Source organism: Vombatus ursinus, unplaced genomic scaffold (genome assembly GCF_900497805.2).
Source record: "Vombatus ursinus unplaced genomic scaffold, bare-nosed wombat genome assembly UNPS02014799.1, whole genome shotgun sequence".
NCBI lineage: Eukaryota > Metazoa > Chordata > Mammalia > Diprotodontia > Vombatidae > Vombatus > Vombatus ursinus.
Window position 1 is genome coordinate 55747588 of NW_020954577.1, and position 16152 is coordinate 55763739.

At 36.8% G+C, this 16152-nt stretch overlaps 1 protein-coding gene across 3 annotated transcripts in view; it reads left to right on the forward strand.

Annotated features, from left to right (window-relative positions):
• The first annotated feature begins 377 nt into the window (after nucleotides 1-377).
• LOC114050385 (transmembrane protein 196) overlaps nucleotides 378-16152 on the forward strand; it is a 60635-nt gene continuing 44860 nt past the window's right edge. For 2 of the 3 annotated variants that reach the window (XM_027872008.1, XM_027872009.1), the window contains exon 1: nucleotides 378-542. In XM_027872008.1, coding sequence (XP_027727809.1) covers nucleotides 378-542 — 165 coding nt within the window. The remainder of the gene's footprint in view (nucleotides 543-16152) is intronic. The other variant, XM_027872010.1, reaches the window with a different exon arrangement.

A 16152-nucleotide genomic window follows, 5' to 3' on the forward strand; every position in this document is an offset into this window, starting at 1 on the left:
AGCGCATCCCTGATAAAAAGACTCATCTCTAAGCGGCCATCCTCTTGAGAAGAGGTTACTTTTGCAACATCTCCCCTCTGTCTTTCCTTCCCTCCACTTCAACTTGCCTTCAGCCCTGGAGCAGAAGGAAATCCTTTGTCCTTCGGCACTTTGAACGTGCCAGGAGGTGCCCTGGGTGCTTTGGTCCCGTCCAGAGATACTCGCCTCTGTCTCTGGGACTGCATACCTATTGGAAAATGCTAAACTGGTGAAGAAAGGGGAAAAAAGTTTTGGGGGGTCTACTGGGGGAGAGAGGGGAGCGCACGGGGAAAGCGGAAGACAGAAGGTGGATGGTTTGTTTCCCGGGCTGATCTGGAAGGAATGATGACCGAGGAAGGATGTGCACCAGCGGCCAGATCATTGGGAGCCTGCTGGTGCTCTCTGTGCTGGAGATAGGGCTGGGGGCGTCCAGCGTGGCCGTGGGGGCAGTGAGCTTCAGCCTGGCCCTCAGAGAGCACCAGCCGCAGCTTGGAGACTCCTCTCCGGTATGGAGCGGGCTGTGTGTACGTTAAGCCATTTCACTCTCTCTTTAACTCTTGTTGCTGATGATCATTGCGTGTTTAATAGCTCCTCCCCGGGAGGGAAGGCCATAATAAACCTCCCCCTTGCATGTCAGTCTGGAAAAGCTTCCCCTGTGCATTGTTCCTGTGGGTAGGCTAAGCCTGTCCTCTGTGGTCCTTTTTTATTTGTCTGAATACCTGCTTGGGGTGAAGACCCAATGAAATAAGGATCTCTGGTTTACCTGGAGGGTGAAAGGGTCCTCTGGGAGATCCTAGAACGGTCTTGTTAGTGGGAATAATCAGGGGGTGGCTTTTTCAAGAATGTCAAGGGCATGTCCTCTGACTTCTCTGTTCCTTTAGAAGGAAAATTGGAAACATGTCATGGGTTTTGTAGGGTCTTCAAAAGCAAGCAGGGTTGTAATTATTCTTTTGTCTTAGGGAAAATGGTGACCAGGACACACAAGTGGCAATCCAGATGCGACAAAGTGAGATACATGGTGTGTGTGTATGTGTATGTGTGTGTGTGTGTGTGTGTGTGCCTGTGTGTAATCTCATATGCCTCAAGTAATGATAATATTGTTCTCCATTGTCCTTTTCTGCTAGTTCTCTCTAGATGATTATTTATCACCTATCAATATACACCTGGAAACCACTTTGTGAGTTCTAGGCAATCACTTGTTTGCAGTAGAAGGTAGGGGGTGAACAACAACAGAGTACAATTTGTAAGAACACCTCTAATCACATAGTTCCTACTGAGAGGTTTCATACATTTCATGAGGCAAGCTGTCAGAACCAATGTACCTTTTGTTTCTTCCTCTATAGGTAAGATTCAGGAAAACTTTAAGAACTCATGCCTCCTGTTAGAAATCATAGTTTGGGCCGAACTGCAAAAATTTGTTGGTTTTTTCTTCTCCCTGGGTTCCAGTGAATCTTGTTATCTTTCTTGGTTCACATTGTACCTTGGAAGATTGCTATTAGAAAATATGATTTTATTTTCCTAGTAATTCTATTAGTGAAATTATAAAATTATTTGTGTTGTGTTTTAAGTGAAAAAATGGTCATTTGGGTACACAAGTGTAATAATCCCCAAAAAATTATTTTTAATTAAGTTGATAGCTAATACATGCATATTGATGAGGGTTCTCATGGGGTTCTCTAATAAGCATAAATTAAACTAAACCTTACCTTTCAGAATTTAGTAACTGGGTCACATCTTTTAAAATTAAATTTGAACAGATTTTTTTCTTTACAAAAAAGAGAAAAAAAAGAACTCTAACTCCAAGAAAGCTTTAACGTGTTCAAATGAGTGTGTAATTTTTCTTCAATAATAATAGCTAAATTGTGTAGCATGCTTGACTACAAAACTTTTTATACACATCATCATTGGACATTCTTTTGACCTAATCATAAGTAACCTTTTCATATTGATAGTATAAATATATGGAATTAGAATTTATTAGTTAAAGTACAATGGAAACCTTTAAAATAAATTTTCTTCATCTTATATCCACTAGGTAATATTTTTGAAGTCATGGTGCAGTCACAGAGCAGAGAAATAAACTTCCAAACTCTTCCCATGAAAAACTACAGTTACTATGAATTGTTACATAGCTCTAGGGTTCATAGTTGTAGGGGAGGCTGGCTTAACTGATGACTCCATGACTAGGATGCTTGCATTGTTTTCCGAGTTTGCTCCTTAGCAAATCAGAATAAATGAAGAAACTGAAGCCATGTCTTCTTGATGCCCAAATAGCAGGCTTGTTGAGTGGGGATAGGAAGAAGATATGACTCAAACTGGATGTTTGGTATCATATCTAGAAAAGTATCTAGCATTTTGGTTGACTAAGTTTCATTTTGCACCTAGTTGTTTGGCATCCTTGAGATGCAAACTAAAAGAGGTCATGGTTGTGTCTTCATGAGATTAAAATGTCTAGTCAGTTGAGTAGGGGAAAAGACCTATAATTTGTCAGGACAGGGTCTGGGAGGTCACTAAATTACTTTAAATTGATGACTTCAAGGTGTGTGGAAATTGTTCCTAACTGCCAAAAGCAGCAAATAATAAAGGGGCAAGGGGCTGGTGTTTGAAAGTGATGCTGCAATCAAAATGAGAGCTGGCATTAAAGATCAAGGAAAAGTCATAGAAAAAGTTCAAAGAGACAAAGGAATGAAGTGGATAGGAAGCTGCTTTTTCCAGAATATTGTCACATGGATGATAACAGCGTTGAGCTTTCCTGCAACTAAACTAGAAGCAGGGACTCAATCACTCACTTCTGCCTGCATGGTCCTAAACAAGTCATAAAATCAATCTTGAATTGGAAGTGAATTCAAAGACCATCCCATGCAACCCATACTTCAACTTGAATCCCCTCTCCAGCAAGGCAAACAAGACGTCATCCCTTACTAACTCACTAAGTAGCTCATTCCAGTTTTGCTAAGCTATGTAACTTAGTTAGATTTCCATTTCTTCATCTACAAACAAGAGAATTGGACTAAATGATCTCAGTTGTTATTCCTGGCTCTAAAATTCTATGATTCTATGTGTCCTTATCATTTTGTAGCATTTGTGTGTTTGGTACTAGCTCTTCAGTTCTCCCTACAAATACAACATAAGGCAAGCTCTTGAAAGCAGTGTAAAACGTTGCCAATGTTTAGGTTACCTAAACAACCCTTGTCTTTTGTATTAGATAAAATTCTGGCTGAAGAGCCAAGAAGACCTAGATTTTAATTGCATCCCAGATATTTATTTACAGGTTATCAAATGCTGGACAAATCATTAAATTTGGCTCAGCAGTAAAATGAGCACGATTATTCTTGTAGCTGTTGCCTAAAGAGGTTGTTGTGAATAACAAATGAAATAACTTCTGAAAAGTGCTTTCAAAAACAGTGACAGATATTTGCTTTATTATGATTATGTATTATCTTTATTAATTTACTCTATATAGTATATCTAGTGCTTCAGATAGGTAGAATTTTTGTGAAACTTCAGAGACCTACTTGTTTAATGGCCTCATCCTTCACCATGACAACAACTCAACCAATTGAGTGTTGTGTTGAAGTCTATACATATGCAAACTTTAATCCAGACCATAGCAACATAGAGATAATAATCTACACTTAAAGGGAGACTATACAAAAGAGAAATAAAGCATTTCTTTTTTGCTATAATTCTAAAGTTATTTATTCCCCTTTAACTAAATTAAAAATAAGTTAAAGGTAGGAGATATCACAACACAAGGAATGACATTGGGCTGTGATATTTGAATCCAATTGATCCATGACTCAGAAGTTCCCAAACTTATTTGGTCTACTGCCCCCTTAAAAAAAATTACTCAGTGCCCTCCTGGAAATCTTACAAACTAGGAAAGAAGTCTCAGATTAAGTGAACAATTGCATCTGAGGCTACTATCACCCACCTGCATCATTTCAGCTGCCCCAGGGGGTAGTATCACCCACTTTGGGAATCACTGCAAGTGATCTTTTTTCTTCCATGAATATGATTTAGAACTTGCTTACTCTGAGTTCTGACCTCCATGTGGGAAATAATGCTAGGTATTGAAGAATATAAACCATTTACCTTAGTGTAACTTGTAACAACTGTAGGTTTATTCAATCAAAGTAGATTGTAAATTGCACAGCAGATCTGGTAGGGATGACTACCATATTTGAAAAGATAATGATGAGTCTTTCTCTTTCTAGACACTAGTGAAATCTCTATCTTTCTGCAGCCAAGAATGCCCTTCAACTTGTAGTAAATCACCATGCGGTCATCTGGTGCTTATGAATATCCCCTCTACCATTACTGAATGTGCAGATAAAAGGCACTGTAGTTCACCAGTTTCAATAGTTCAGATGCCAAATATATGTTTCATTTCAAACTAGATCATCTGGATCTCTTCGGCCTAAATTATGCATATCATCAATGAGAAATAGCCTGTGTCTCTCTTCAAAATTACAACATGTGTTAGATCTGGTATTATTGTTAAGGTAGCTAACATCTACCTTTAATAATATGTAATATTATTACTAGATCAGAGAAAATCCAAATTTCAAGCAGACAATCTGTGAATAATGGAATCAGTAATATCAAGTAGTCACTTAAGGAAAAAAACAATATATTAATTCTATTTTATTTTTAAAGTCCTAAAATAATGGGTGTTTTTTCCCCCAGTGAGTTAACATAAAGTTTAACTGAGCCACAGCTCACTCAGTGTGAAGCTTTTGGTTGTCTCAACAACCAAATACAATTGCTAGGTGACTCCTATGATAGTGGATGGAATATTCCAAATATCCACTTAGTGTACCAAGGGATATATCTGTTTTCCAGATTTTAAGTGTTGGTGTGTGAAAGAGGAATTAGCACAGTTCTGTTTGGTCCCAGAGGGAAGAACTAGGAGCATTGGATGAACACCACAACAAGGATTATCTTGTTTGGTTGGAGGGAAAACTTCCTCACCATCCGACCATCCACAGATAGAATGAGATGCTTCATAAGACACTGGCTTCTCTCTCATTTGAAATCTTCAGACAAAGAATGAATGACCACTTGTTGGAAATATTTTGGAAGGCATTCTCAATTAAATATTTATGATTTCTGAGGTCCCCTCCCATTGTGATATTATGAGACTCTTTTCTAACCATAAAATCTGCTCTACTGCCAGCCTTGTAGTGGTTAGGTATGAAATCAAGGAGAGTCTGGAAATCAGTTGCTAAAAGATGTTTGGGCATAAATAACCATGCTGACAAAAATATTTAGTGCATTGACTACAGCAGAGGAATCTGTTTCCGTTGTTTATCCCACTAAGTAGAAATATCCCCCAAAATAGTAAGATAAAAAAAAAAAGACTGGGAGGCTGTAAGAGAAGCCAAAACAAACGTAAAGATTAAATAGGGTTCATCCAAGTAAAGCCAATTATAGTCTTTGCCTGGGGTGATTTTGCATATGCCAGCTCAGCATCTTAAAGAGCTCAGGATTTCTTTCATGGCAGTCTCATTTTAGAAGGTGGAACTATTTGATTCTCCACACAGGAAAGGAATGTCAAAATATCTGCACTAGGCCATGGTGATTTGTTTCTCTGAAAATGCCCATATTTGGATAACCTTGGAAGGGTAATTCCAAGCCAGCTAATTGGAAAATGTGAATTTTTGAACTGGATAGAATGTGAGGAAATTAGACTCAAATTATTCTTGGAATTTCAGCCAGAAAATATGGCCTGAGTTGATTAGTCCACTGTGAGAAGTGGCCAGCTCTCATACTCAGGAAGCCTTTCAGTCAAAAGAAAGCCTCCATAGTAATGGTTTCTCTAGAATAGACAAGTTTGAAGTTTTCCCCTGGGGGAGTTAGGTAATATCTGTAATTTATATTGGGGCTTTTGGAGTTGTAATAAGATTAGGCAAAGGGAATAGTGGACTAGATCAGAAGTCAAACATGAACTGTTGGCTTCCTCAACATAATTTACCCTATAATTTAGCTCAGTGCCATCTCCAAAACATAAAGCAGTAGCAATGGGATAGGAAGGGATAAATATATGATCCCAATAATTTTCTCCCACAATCATCTTAGGAAATTAGTTGTTGTTCTTGAGTCATTTTCATTTGTGTCCAACTCTTCTTGACCATGTTTGAGGTTTTCTTGGCAAAAATACCAAAGCAGTTCACCATTTCCTTCTCCAGCTCATTTTACAGATGGTGAAATTGAGGCAAACAGATTTAAGTGACTTACCCAGGATCACACAACGACTAAGTATTTGAGGCTGACCTTGAACTCATGTTCAAAGTCCTGAATCCAAGACTGGAACTCTATCCACTGTGCCATTTAGCTGCCCCAGGTTAACAGTAGTGAGAGCTAGGTGGCCCAGTGGATAGAGCTCTGGACTGGAAACCAGGAAGATTCATCTTCCTGAGTTCAAATCTGACCTCAGACACTTACTAGCTCTGTGATCCTGGGAAAGTAACTTAAACTTGTTTGCCTCAGTTCTTCATCTGTCAAATGAGCTGGAAAAGGAAATGGCAAACCATTCCAGTATCTTTGCCAAGAAAACTCCAAACATGGTCATGGACAGTCAGACACAACTGACTGGAATAAATGAACAACAAAACATATATATAAATTGGTCTAAGAAATCCATTTCACAGATGATATATTAAGGATTAGAGAAGTAAAATGACTTGCCTGAATTCATTCAACTCATGAGTGGCAAATCTGTGATTTAGACCCAGGGCCTTTGATTCCAAATCTAGTATTTATTTCACTATACTTGAAGGTAATTGGCATAATCAATCTATGAAAAATTTTTTAAAACATACTTCTATTATGTATCCAGCACAATGACTATCCATGGAAAATACAGAAGCATAATATCTAGTCCCTGTCCTCAGAGTTTGTTTTAGATTCCTTGACTCAGAAAGAATAAAATAAACTAAGTAACAACTAGTATAACTCAGCCTGTAATTAAGGCTCGAATTGTCTGGTAGTGACTAGAAGTTCAGAGGTTGAGAAAAGAGGAGGCCTGAATCTCAGATAAAGATCAGATAAGCCAATGGTAGAGATCTAATTTAGATTCGGGGCTTTTTAAAATGATATGTAAATGAGAATTGTTGTTATTAGTATTGAGAGACTGTGTAATGTGGTGGAATGACCCAGATTCAGAGTCCAGTCACCTCATTTCAGATCCCAGCTCTGCCAAAACCTGTGTGATCAATTTGCTATATAATCTATACTTCAAGATCCTTATCCATAAAATGGAGTTGGACTAGACAATCTATGAGGAACCTTCCAGCTCTAAATTTATGATCCTTTCATCTTGGAAGGGTGGTTAGACATTGGATTGGTAAAGTGAATAAGGGAGAACATTCTAGGAGAAGGGAATAAGGAGTTACAGAGCACAAAACATGTTTGTGGGACAGATTATGGGACTAACCTGGATAGAATTTAGAATGAGGTAAGGACACCTAGATGGATAGGTAAGGTAAGACTGTATTATAGAAAACCTTAAAAACCAGGCTAGTGTCAGTTTTTGTCATTTCTTTAGCACCATGGCCAAAAGTCCTAATTAGAGGGCTCTGCTGACAAACCCAAGCTTTCATTCCCACATATCTCAACCCTAAACTCAGGAAGCAGTCATCTCATCAGCACCAGCATATAGTCATATGAGACGCTAACTAGATGGACAGGAACAGATATTTGTAAATCTCTCACTCACTTAGGATCCATTCCCTGTTGCGAATTGGTCAAGCCAAGAGGATTCTATATTGTTGTTATTATTAATATTATTAAGCTCAGAAAATGAATTTTCAATATGCAATCACTATTATTTTGCCCCTTGACTATCTTAATTTCCTTATATTTTTCCAAAAGAAAGATTTTGGCACCATTGTTAGTTGAATAGTATGCAGACTTAGTCTTGTAAGCGATCGTGTTATTTCAATTCCTTTGTTTTTAAGTGAATCTTTATTTTTTAATGATGGTGACTTCTGAAAATGATGAGCTTTGGTCTAATGCACCTATCCATCAAAAGAATCAGTCCAAATTAGATTTGAGTGAAAATGAGTAGACCAGTGGAACTTCTGAAGTGGAAGAAACCTCAGAGGCCAACCCATGACTAACCAAGCACCTTTTCTATAACATGCCCTCCACATGGTTATCTAGCCCTTGTTTAAATAAAAGGAAACCCATGATGTCTTGGGCCAGCTGACTTCACATTTAGAAACTTTTTATCCCCCTGAGAAGAGGTCCGTAGCTTCACTAGAATGCCAAAAGGATCCAACACACACACACACACACACACACACACACACACACACACACACACACACCCCAAAGGACTCTCTTTTGGGGCTAAACATGCCTAATTTATTCAAATCATCTTTAAGTGGCATGTACTCAAAGTCCTTCATCACCCGGGCCATCCTGCTATCCAAATTCTCAATGTCCTTCCTAAAATGTGGAGGTTTGTTTAGTTCTCCAAATGAAATTTATTTAATCTCCTCATCTCTTACTGCTGGCACAGTGATTAAATCCTTCTTTATTTGTCTCCTGGAAATTACTCTCCTACACAGCTTCTTCTGAGAAGTTCATATAATGCAGATAATAATTCAACTAATAACAATAAGAGTTTATATTGATATTACCATTTATTTCTTCTGAGGTCCAAGTGCTCCTGTTACCTCATTTATGTTGACATCCTACCAGTTTTGGTGAGGAAGTTCCTTCATTTATTGGGCATAGAACCTGAAGTAGAGAGAAATTAATTTGTTGGCTCAAGATTAAATTCATGTGACCTAAACCAATATCTTTTGTTTTCTCACCCAAGGATATAACGAACAGACTAGAATACCAGAAGAAAATGGCCATGCAGCCAATGTAGGGTGGTAAAGGTTTCTTGAAATGCAAGCTGCTCCCAGATTTTGGTTCAGGCCTGTGGCAGTGGGGAGGGAATCCATTACTTCTCTACTATGTCAGCAGCTTCAGATGACTATGAGTCATCATGATTTGGGGAGGGGGACATGCCAGGGAAATCGTATGAACCCTAGTTATGTTGGCTTCCCTTGGGAATACAAATTCCCTCACTTTGACCTTAAGAGAAACTGGAAATATAAAACTCAATGAGGAGAAATCACAAGTCTGAGAACCACAAGGTCAATCAAAATTGACCTTCATAACCTCCTATGTGCAACTTTCTCCTCATAGTTCCAGAAGTGGAGAAGACCTCAGAGGTCAATCAGTCCAGCTGCCTCACTTTTCCAATCTGTATTATACTTCAAGCATATCAAGTTCTAAATGTTTTTATTAGATCATAATTACAACAGGAGGCACTAATTAATTCCATTTTACCTTACTTGAGTTTAGAATATATTAAATTCATCATATTAATTCATGGGACAGATTAATATTCAGATATACCTGACCTAACTGAAAAAAAAAACAGTCAAGCTACTATTCTGAAAAAAAAAAATCCCAAATACTCTGTCAAACATTTAAAGAAAACAATTCTCTAGGTAACATTATTATCAACAAGAACTGGAAAACAAAGTGAGTGCCCTATAGGATTATAGACTATGCCTTTAGACATGAAAACATACATAAAATGTAGACATGCATCACTAGGGCTGTCCCTTTCATTTTTGTTAACTTGCTTTTACAGATTCCTTTTGGTTTTATATCAGTCATTTATGAATTTTCCTCAGTCACCCATCACTTAGTTAACCTTCCCTTCTAACAAATAAAAACGGTCAAGCAAAAGCAATTGGCATAGGTAATATATCCCATGATCCCATGGACATTCTAGAGTTGGTTGGTAAATATAATTACCCACCTTCCATTTAGTTTAGTTTTTTTTTCCATTTACATAATGGTAGCCATTGAACATATCATTTTTCTTGGTTGTATTAAATTCACCCTGCCACAATTGACACATGTTTTCCTGTGTTTCTGTGAATTCCTAATATTTTTCATTTTTTACTCCATGATAGCATTATATTCAAATGTGAAAATTTCTTCAGTCATTTCTCAGTTAATAGACGTTAGTGCTGTTTCCTTTTTTCTACTACAAAAAAAAAATTCTACTCTGAAAATTTTGTTGTATATTGAACTTTGTCTCTGTTTGTTCTCCTTACCATATTTCCCTAAAAGGGAGATTTTCAGGTCAAATGATAAGAACATTCCATTAGAATGCAAATCATTCTGTCCAAATTTGTTTTTCCAGATAGTTGAACCAGTTGTCAGATCTAACAATAGTATATTATTGCTCTTATCTTTCTGCAGATCCTTCAATATTTACTTATTTTTGTTTTTGTCATCTTTATTTTCTAGATTTTTAAGTGTGAATTCCACAATGTGTTTTAATTTTTATTTATTTTATCATTAGTGATGCAGAACAAGTGTTCATGTGCTTGTTAATGGCATGCAATTCCAAATTTTGGGAAATGAACTATATATTTTCATGACTTCTCTATTTTGGAATGGTTCTTGACTTGAATGAGAGTTTTCAAACTGGAGTTAGGAAGAATTGAATTCAAATCCAGCCTCAGACACTAACTAGCCATGTAAATAACTTATTCCTTTGTTGGCCTGAGTTTCTTCTTTTGTAAAATCAGGATAATAATAACACCTACCTTACAGAGTTGTTGTGAGGATAAAATTAGATAATATTTTCAATACGTTTTTTCTAACCTTAAGGCAGTATAAATATATATATATATATATATATGTATACACACACACACATCTATCTATATATCCACCTCTCTCTCTCTCTTTCTCTCTCCATATATATGTATATATATACACATATATGTATATATATACACATATGTGTGTATAGATATATCTCCTGGTATATATTATATGTAGTATATACACACATATATATATCATACACACAAATATATACACATAAATAGCTATTATTATCACCATCATTATTTATGTTAGTTAATAAATGTGTATTAAACAGTAATTATGTATCAAGCAGTGTATTAAGTGCTAGAGATACAAAAAAAGGCAAAAAGGATCACTGCATAAGGAATTCACATTTTAATGGTGGATAAAGCATGTAAAAAATCAAGCACATATGAGATATATACAGAGTATATTGAAGATAATCTCAGAAGAGAAGCCAGTAGTAATTGTGGGGATGTGGAAAGACCTCCTGCAGAAGAAGGTAAAATTTGATCTGATTCTTGAAGGAAGTCAGAAAACCTAATAGGTGGAGGTGAAGAGTATGAGGATTTCAGGCTTAAAGAAAAGCCAATGCAATGGGAGAAGAGTATTGTTTACAAAGAGCCCCAGAACTAGAGAGTATGTGAGGAGGAATGAAGTGTAGGAATACTGGAAAGATAAGAAGAGAACAAGTTGTAGAGAGCTTTAAAAGCCAAAAATAAAACTTCATTTTTTTTTTAGGCAGTTGGGGTTAAGTGATTTGCCCAGGGTCACACAACTAGTGTCAAGTGTTTGGTCTGAGGTCAGATTTGAACTCAGGTCCTCCTTTCCTCAGGGCCGGTGCTTAATCCACTGCACCAACTAGCCTCTGGATTTTATTCATTAGGGGAGTGACATGGTAAGAGTTACTTCTTAGAAAAAAAGTATTTTAGTAGCTGAGGGGAGGATGAATTTGGAGAGGGTAAAGAATTGAACTAGGGGAACCAGTTAGGAAGTTATTTAAATAGTATAGGCAACAGTTAATGAGGGACAGAGCTTGACTGTGACTGAACAGAGAAAAGATGTACACGAGAGATGATGAAAGTTTAAAAAAAAAGAAGACCGTACTTATGAGATTTGGAAAGTGAATGAATGAGTGAAAAGTCAATGATGACACCAAGGTTGATAGTCTGCGTGACTGGGAGGGTATTCTTTATATATCTTGGATATTAGACTTTTACCTCTGATTATTGCTCTAAAATATTTATTATAGTACATAATATGTTATATATTGTATATTGATATATATGCATATAACATTAATGCTATATATATTATAAAATATAAGTACAAAAACTTTTTTTCCAATTGTTCCCCTTCTTATCATTACCACATTGATTTCATTTGTGCACAAGAGTTTTATTTGTATGTAGTCAAGTTGCCTATTTTCTATTTTGCAGCCTCTTTTTTCCCTTGTTTTGTCACTTGCTTTTTGCAAGAAATATATTTTAAAGGACTAAATCTGAATAGTTTCCATCAGTAAGGTCCCTTTGATTAGCCAAGGAAAAAATACTGCAGGTCAAACTCCTTCTTGGTGAACTCCAGGATCTATGTTTCCTTCTTCCTTGCTATTTTTCAGAGGAAATACAATAATAATAGCAAAAAGGCTTCCTTAACTTGTCAAGCTAAGAATCATCACTGGATTATTTTAAAAGAAGAAAAAATATCACATAGCAGAAATGGAACAGAACACAATGCATAATGCATTAAAAATGACATTAAGTTAACAGTGTGGGGGAGATGTGAAGATGGATTGAAATTCTGAGGAATAATTGCAATTTTCCCTATATCCTGAAGAGTGTGGGCTTCTGGCCAGTGATCTTTTTTCAAGATTAGATGTTGGGAACTAGGATTTCACTTACATGACTGTGCCATACCCATGATTCACGTATTCCATGGAAGTTTTCACTTTTTGATTCTTGTTCTTCCATGATTAGCCTCTTTCCTTTCTCCATTCTTTTCACTTGCTCTCCATGCCAACTAGAATTTCTACTTTGCTGCTGGTGGGAGCTCATGTTGCATATGCCCCTATGGTATTCATTTCAGTTCAACTGCTTGTTCATTGAACCATCTTAATCCAATGCTGTGAATATTTTATTTTGTTGTTGACTAACAGAATATCTCCATTCCTATTAAACAACAATTTATTTGAACATATTCTCTCCAAGCAAAAGTAGAATTACATCTTCAACTGAAAGCTAGATGACTCACAGTTGGCAAAGTAGCAGGGATTTCAGTTCAGATATGAGTTTGACTGGATGACCTTCTAACTCTGAGTTGTGAGATTCAACAACATATTTTAGGCTAATAATTCTACTTTCACTTGAAGTGTGACAATGGGCTTTTTTTGCTCTTTTCCCTTGTTGACATACCTGCTAAGACTCTGCCTTTAGCACTAGATACATCTATCCTCTCCCCTTGTTCCTATCCCTGATGTCTCCCCTGATTGCCTTGGGCACCAAATTAGACCAACCTGTGTCCTACTCAAATGGTATTTATCATCATAATTATCACAATACAACTGACATTTATTATAGATATTACCTCGCTTTTTAACTCAAAATAACCATGTGAAATAGGTACTGGAGTTATGATACTATTGTCTCTATATTAGAGAGGATGAAAAAAAACTGGAGGTCAAAGGCATTAAGTGACTTCACCAGGGACACAGCCAGTAAGTACATTGGACAAAATCTCAGAAAGCTTTGTAGGTCATGGATGTGCTGCAATCAAATATGTGAAAACCCAGGTCCCAACGATACACCAAGATGGATGATGATGATTGCAATTCACAACTCCAGAGCACTTAATGGTTTGCAAATTGCTTTTGATATATAAAGCTGTTTTGTCTTCCCAACAATACTGGGAGGAAAGTGCTACTGTTATCCTGGTTTTACAGATTAGAAAGCTGAAGCTCAGAGAGGTTAAATTGCTTGTCTAAAGTCATACAGCTAGTCATTTCCTGAGACAGGATTTAAAATCATCTCCTAACTCCACGTATAGCACTCTGTCCACTTTGCCTCTCTCACTATCTCTGAATGTCCAGACCTTTGCATGATTACAAATTACTTTCTAGAAGAGTTAGATGAAGTCACAGAACTACCAAAAATGTATTAGCATAGCTGTCTCTTCACAGCTCTCGACTATTTCCAACATTGACTCTTTCTAACTCTTGGTATCTTTTCCAACTTGTTGAGTTTAGGTGAAACCTCAGAGTCGTTTTTACTTTTATTTTCTTATTAAAGTTGATTTATTATTTATTCATGTCCTTTTACTATTAGTCTATTAGGGAATTGATTTTGTTTGGCTTTTTTGTATTTGCGTTAGTTCCACATGCATATCTTAGATATTAAATGCAAAGATTTTTTTTCCCTAATTCACCATTTACCTTTTTATGCTAACCCTGATTTTGTTCATGCAAAATCTTTTCGATTTCACGTACTTAAAATTACCTTTTATCTTTTGTGATCTTCTGCATCCCTTGTTCAGTTAAAATAGTGTCCCCTGATCAGAGTCATTCTTCCATTCAACTACAACTTGCTTGTATCTTCTGGTTTCATTTATGACTTGTATGACAGGGCTGATACAATTAGTTTCCACAGTGGGAAAATGAGACAAGTATTTCACGTTCAGTAACAGGGTAATATCTTTGGGATTCTTAGCACCCTTTGTCCCCCTTTGTTTCTGTCCTGCTAATCATCAGTGAAGAAGTAGAAGGACTGAAGACCACCTTGTATTGTCATTTGTTTCATGGGTTGCCACGGCCAGACTTCATCACCAGCCCATGTTTGTAGAGCATCCATATGCGATTAACTGTCCTCAAAAACTGATCCTGAAAAAATAAAATCATTTAATTGTAGTGACAGTATGTGAAGCTTTTCCAATGTAGTAGAATGAGCTAGTGTTTTTCTTCTGCTAGCAGAGCCTTCAATAATCCAGGTTTATCTAGACTTTTTAATGACACATGGAAGGACATTACAGAAGAACAATAATTATTATCAAAAATTCTAATAATAGCACCAACTCATATATGTGTGTATATGTATATGTATACATATGCATATACACATATATGTGTGTATGTGTATTCATGTGCCTGTGTATATCACACAATAGCCACAAACTTTCACCTCCCCAAACCATGAGTTTTTCAGGATCATATACAGTCATAGATTTTTCAGCTACAATATGATTGAATCCAGTCTCCTTCTTCTATAGATGAAGTAAGTGAAAGGAAGAGTAGTAAAGTGACTTACACAATGTCACATAATTGTGTGAGGCAGGATTTGTACTAAGGTCCTCCTATCTTCAAGTCCTGCACTCCATTGACTACACCATCCGCCTCAAAACAACCACAACCACAACAATTAGCATTTATGTAGTTATTAAATCTGCAATGAACTTTGCATCAGTCAAGTCATTTGAACCTCACAACAACCTTGTGCAGTAGGTACTACTATCACTCACATGTTATCAGTAAGAAAACTGAGGCAAAAAGGTGACTTGCCCTGGGGTCATGTAACTATGTGGTTAAAATCTAAAGTGAGATTTGAACTCAGGTCTTCCTGACTCTAAATCTAGTACTGTATTCACAAAGTTAAAGAAATTCACAAACTTGAGAACTTTTACTTTAAAGTTCAGCAATTCCTCTTTATTCTCTTTGCAGAATGAAGCATTACTCTGGAGTTATTTGGACAGTAGAACTAATGTTCTCAAAGCTACCTGGAAATTTTCAAGCCCCTGGAAAGCCGTTGATTAGTATAGGCAAGGAGGAGAAATGCCTTAACAGAACCCTTAAAAAACAATCAACTCATTTGTCAATGACCAACTCACAACTTTTAGAAGAAACTTCAAAGTGTTGCGGTTCTGAATGTTGGCAACCAGGGTGCTGTGTTGTGGTTTCTTTTTAAAAAAAGAAATCCAAAGATTTGAGAAACAAAATTGCAATCAGCTATGCCTCTCAAGAGAAAAATAACATTTCGGGCATGGCTTTTTCAGAAAGGCTTGTGAATAAACATGTTCCCATATTCTGCCGTAGGGTGCATTATTTCAATAAACAAGTCACAGATGATTCCATTAAAAGAAATGCCTTAAAATCCATCCTCTTAAAACAGAGCCATGTCACATGAGATCCATGCATGTCCATATCCATGCCCCAGAGGCCCTCACTAAATCAAAATAAGGACTGAATTTGGGGGCATATTATGAAATTTAAACATCTTTGCTTAATGTAAATCCATTTTCCCCCCACTCAGCTATAATCAAGGCAAAAGGCATTCCTTAAGCAAACAGTTATGTTGGCAAAAAGTAGGATAATCCTAGCTGTAATTCGTGATGTATCTAACCTTTCCCTTGCTCCCAGTTAAGAGGATATTGTGTGTGTGTGTGTGTGTGTGTGTGTGTGTGTGTGTGTGTGTG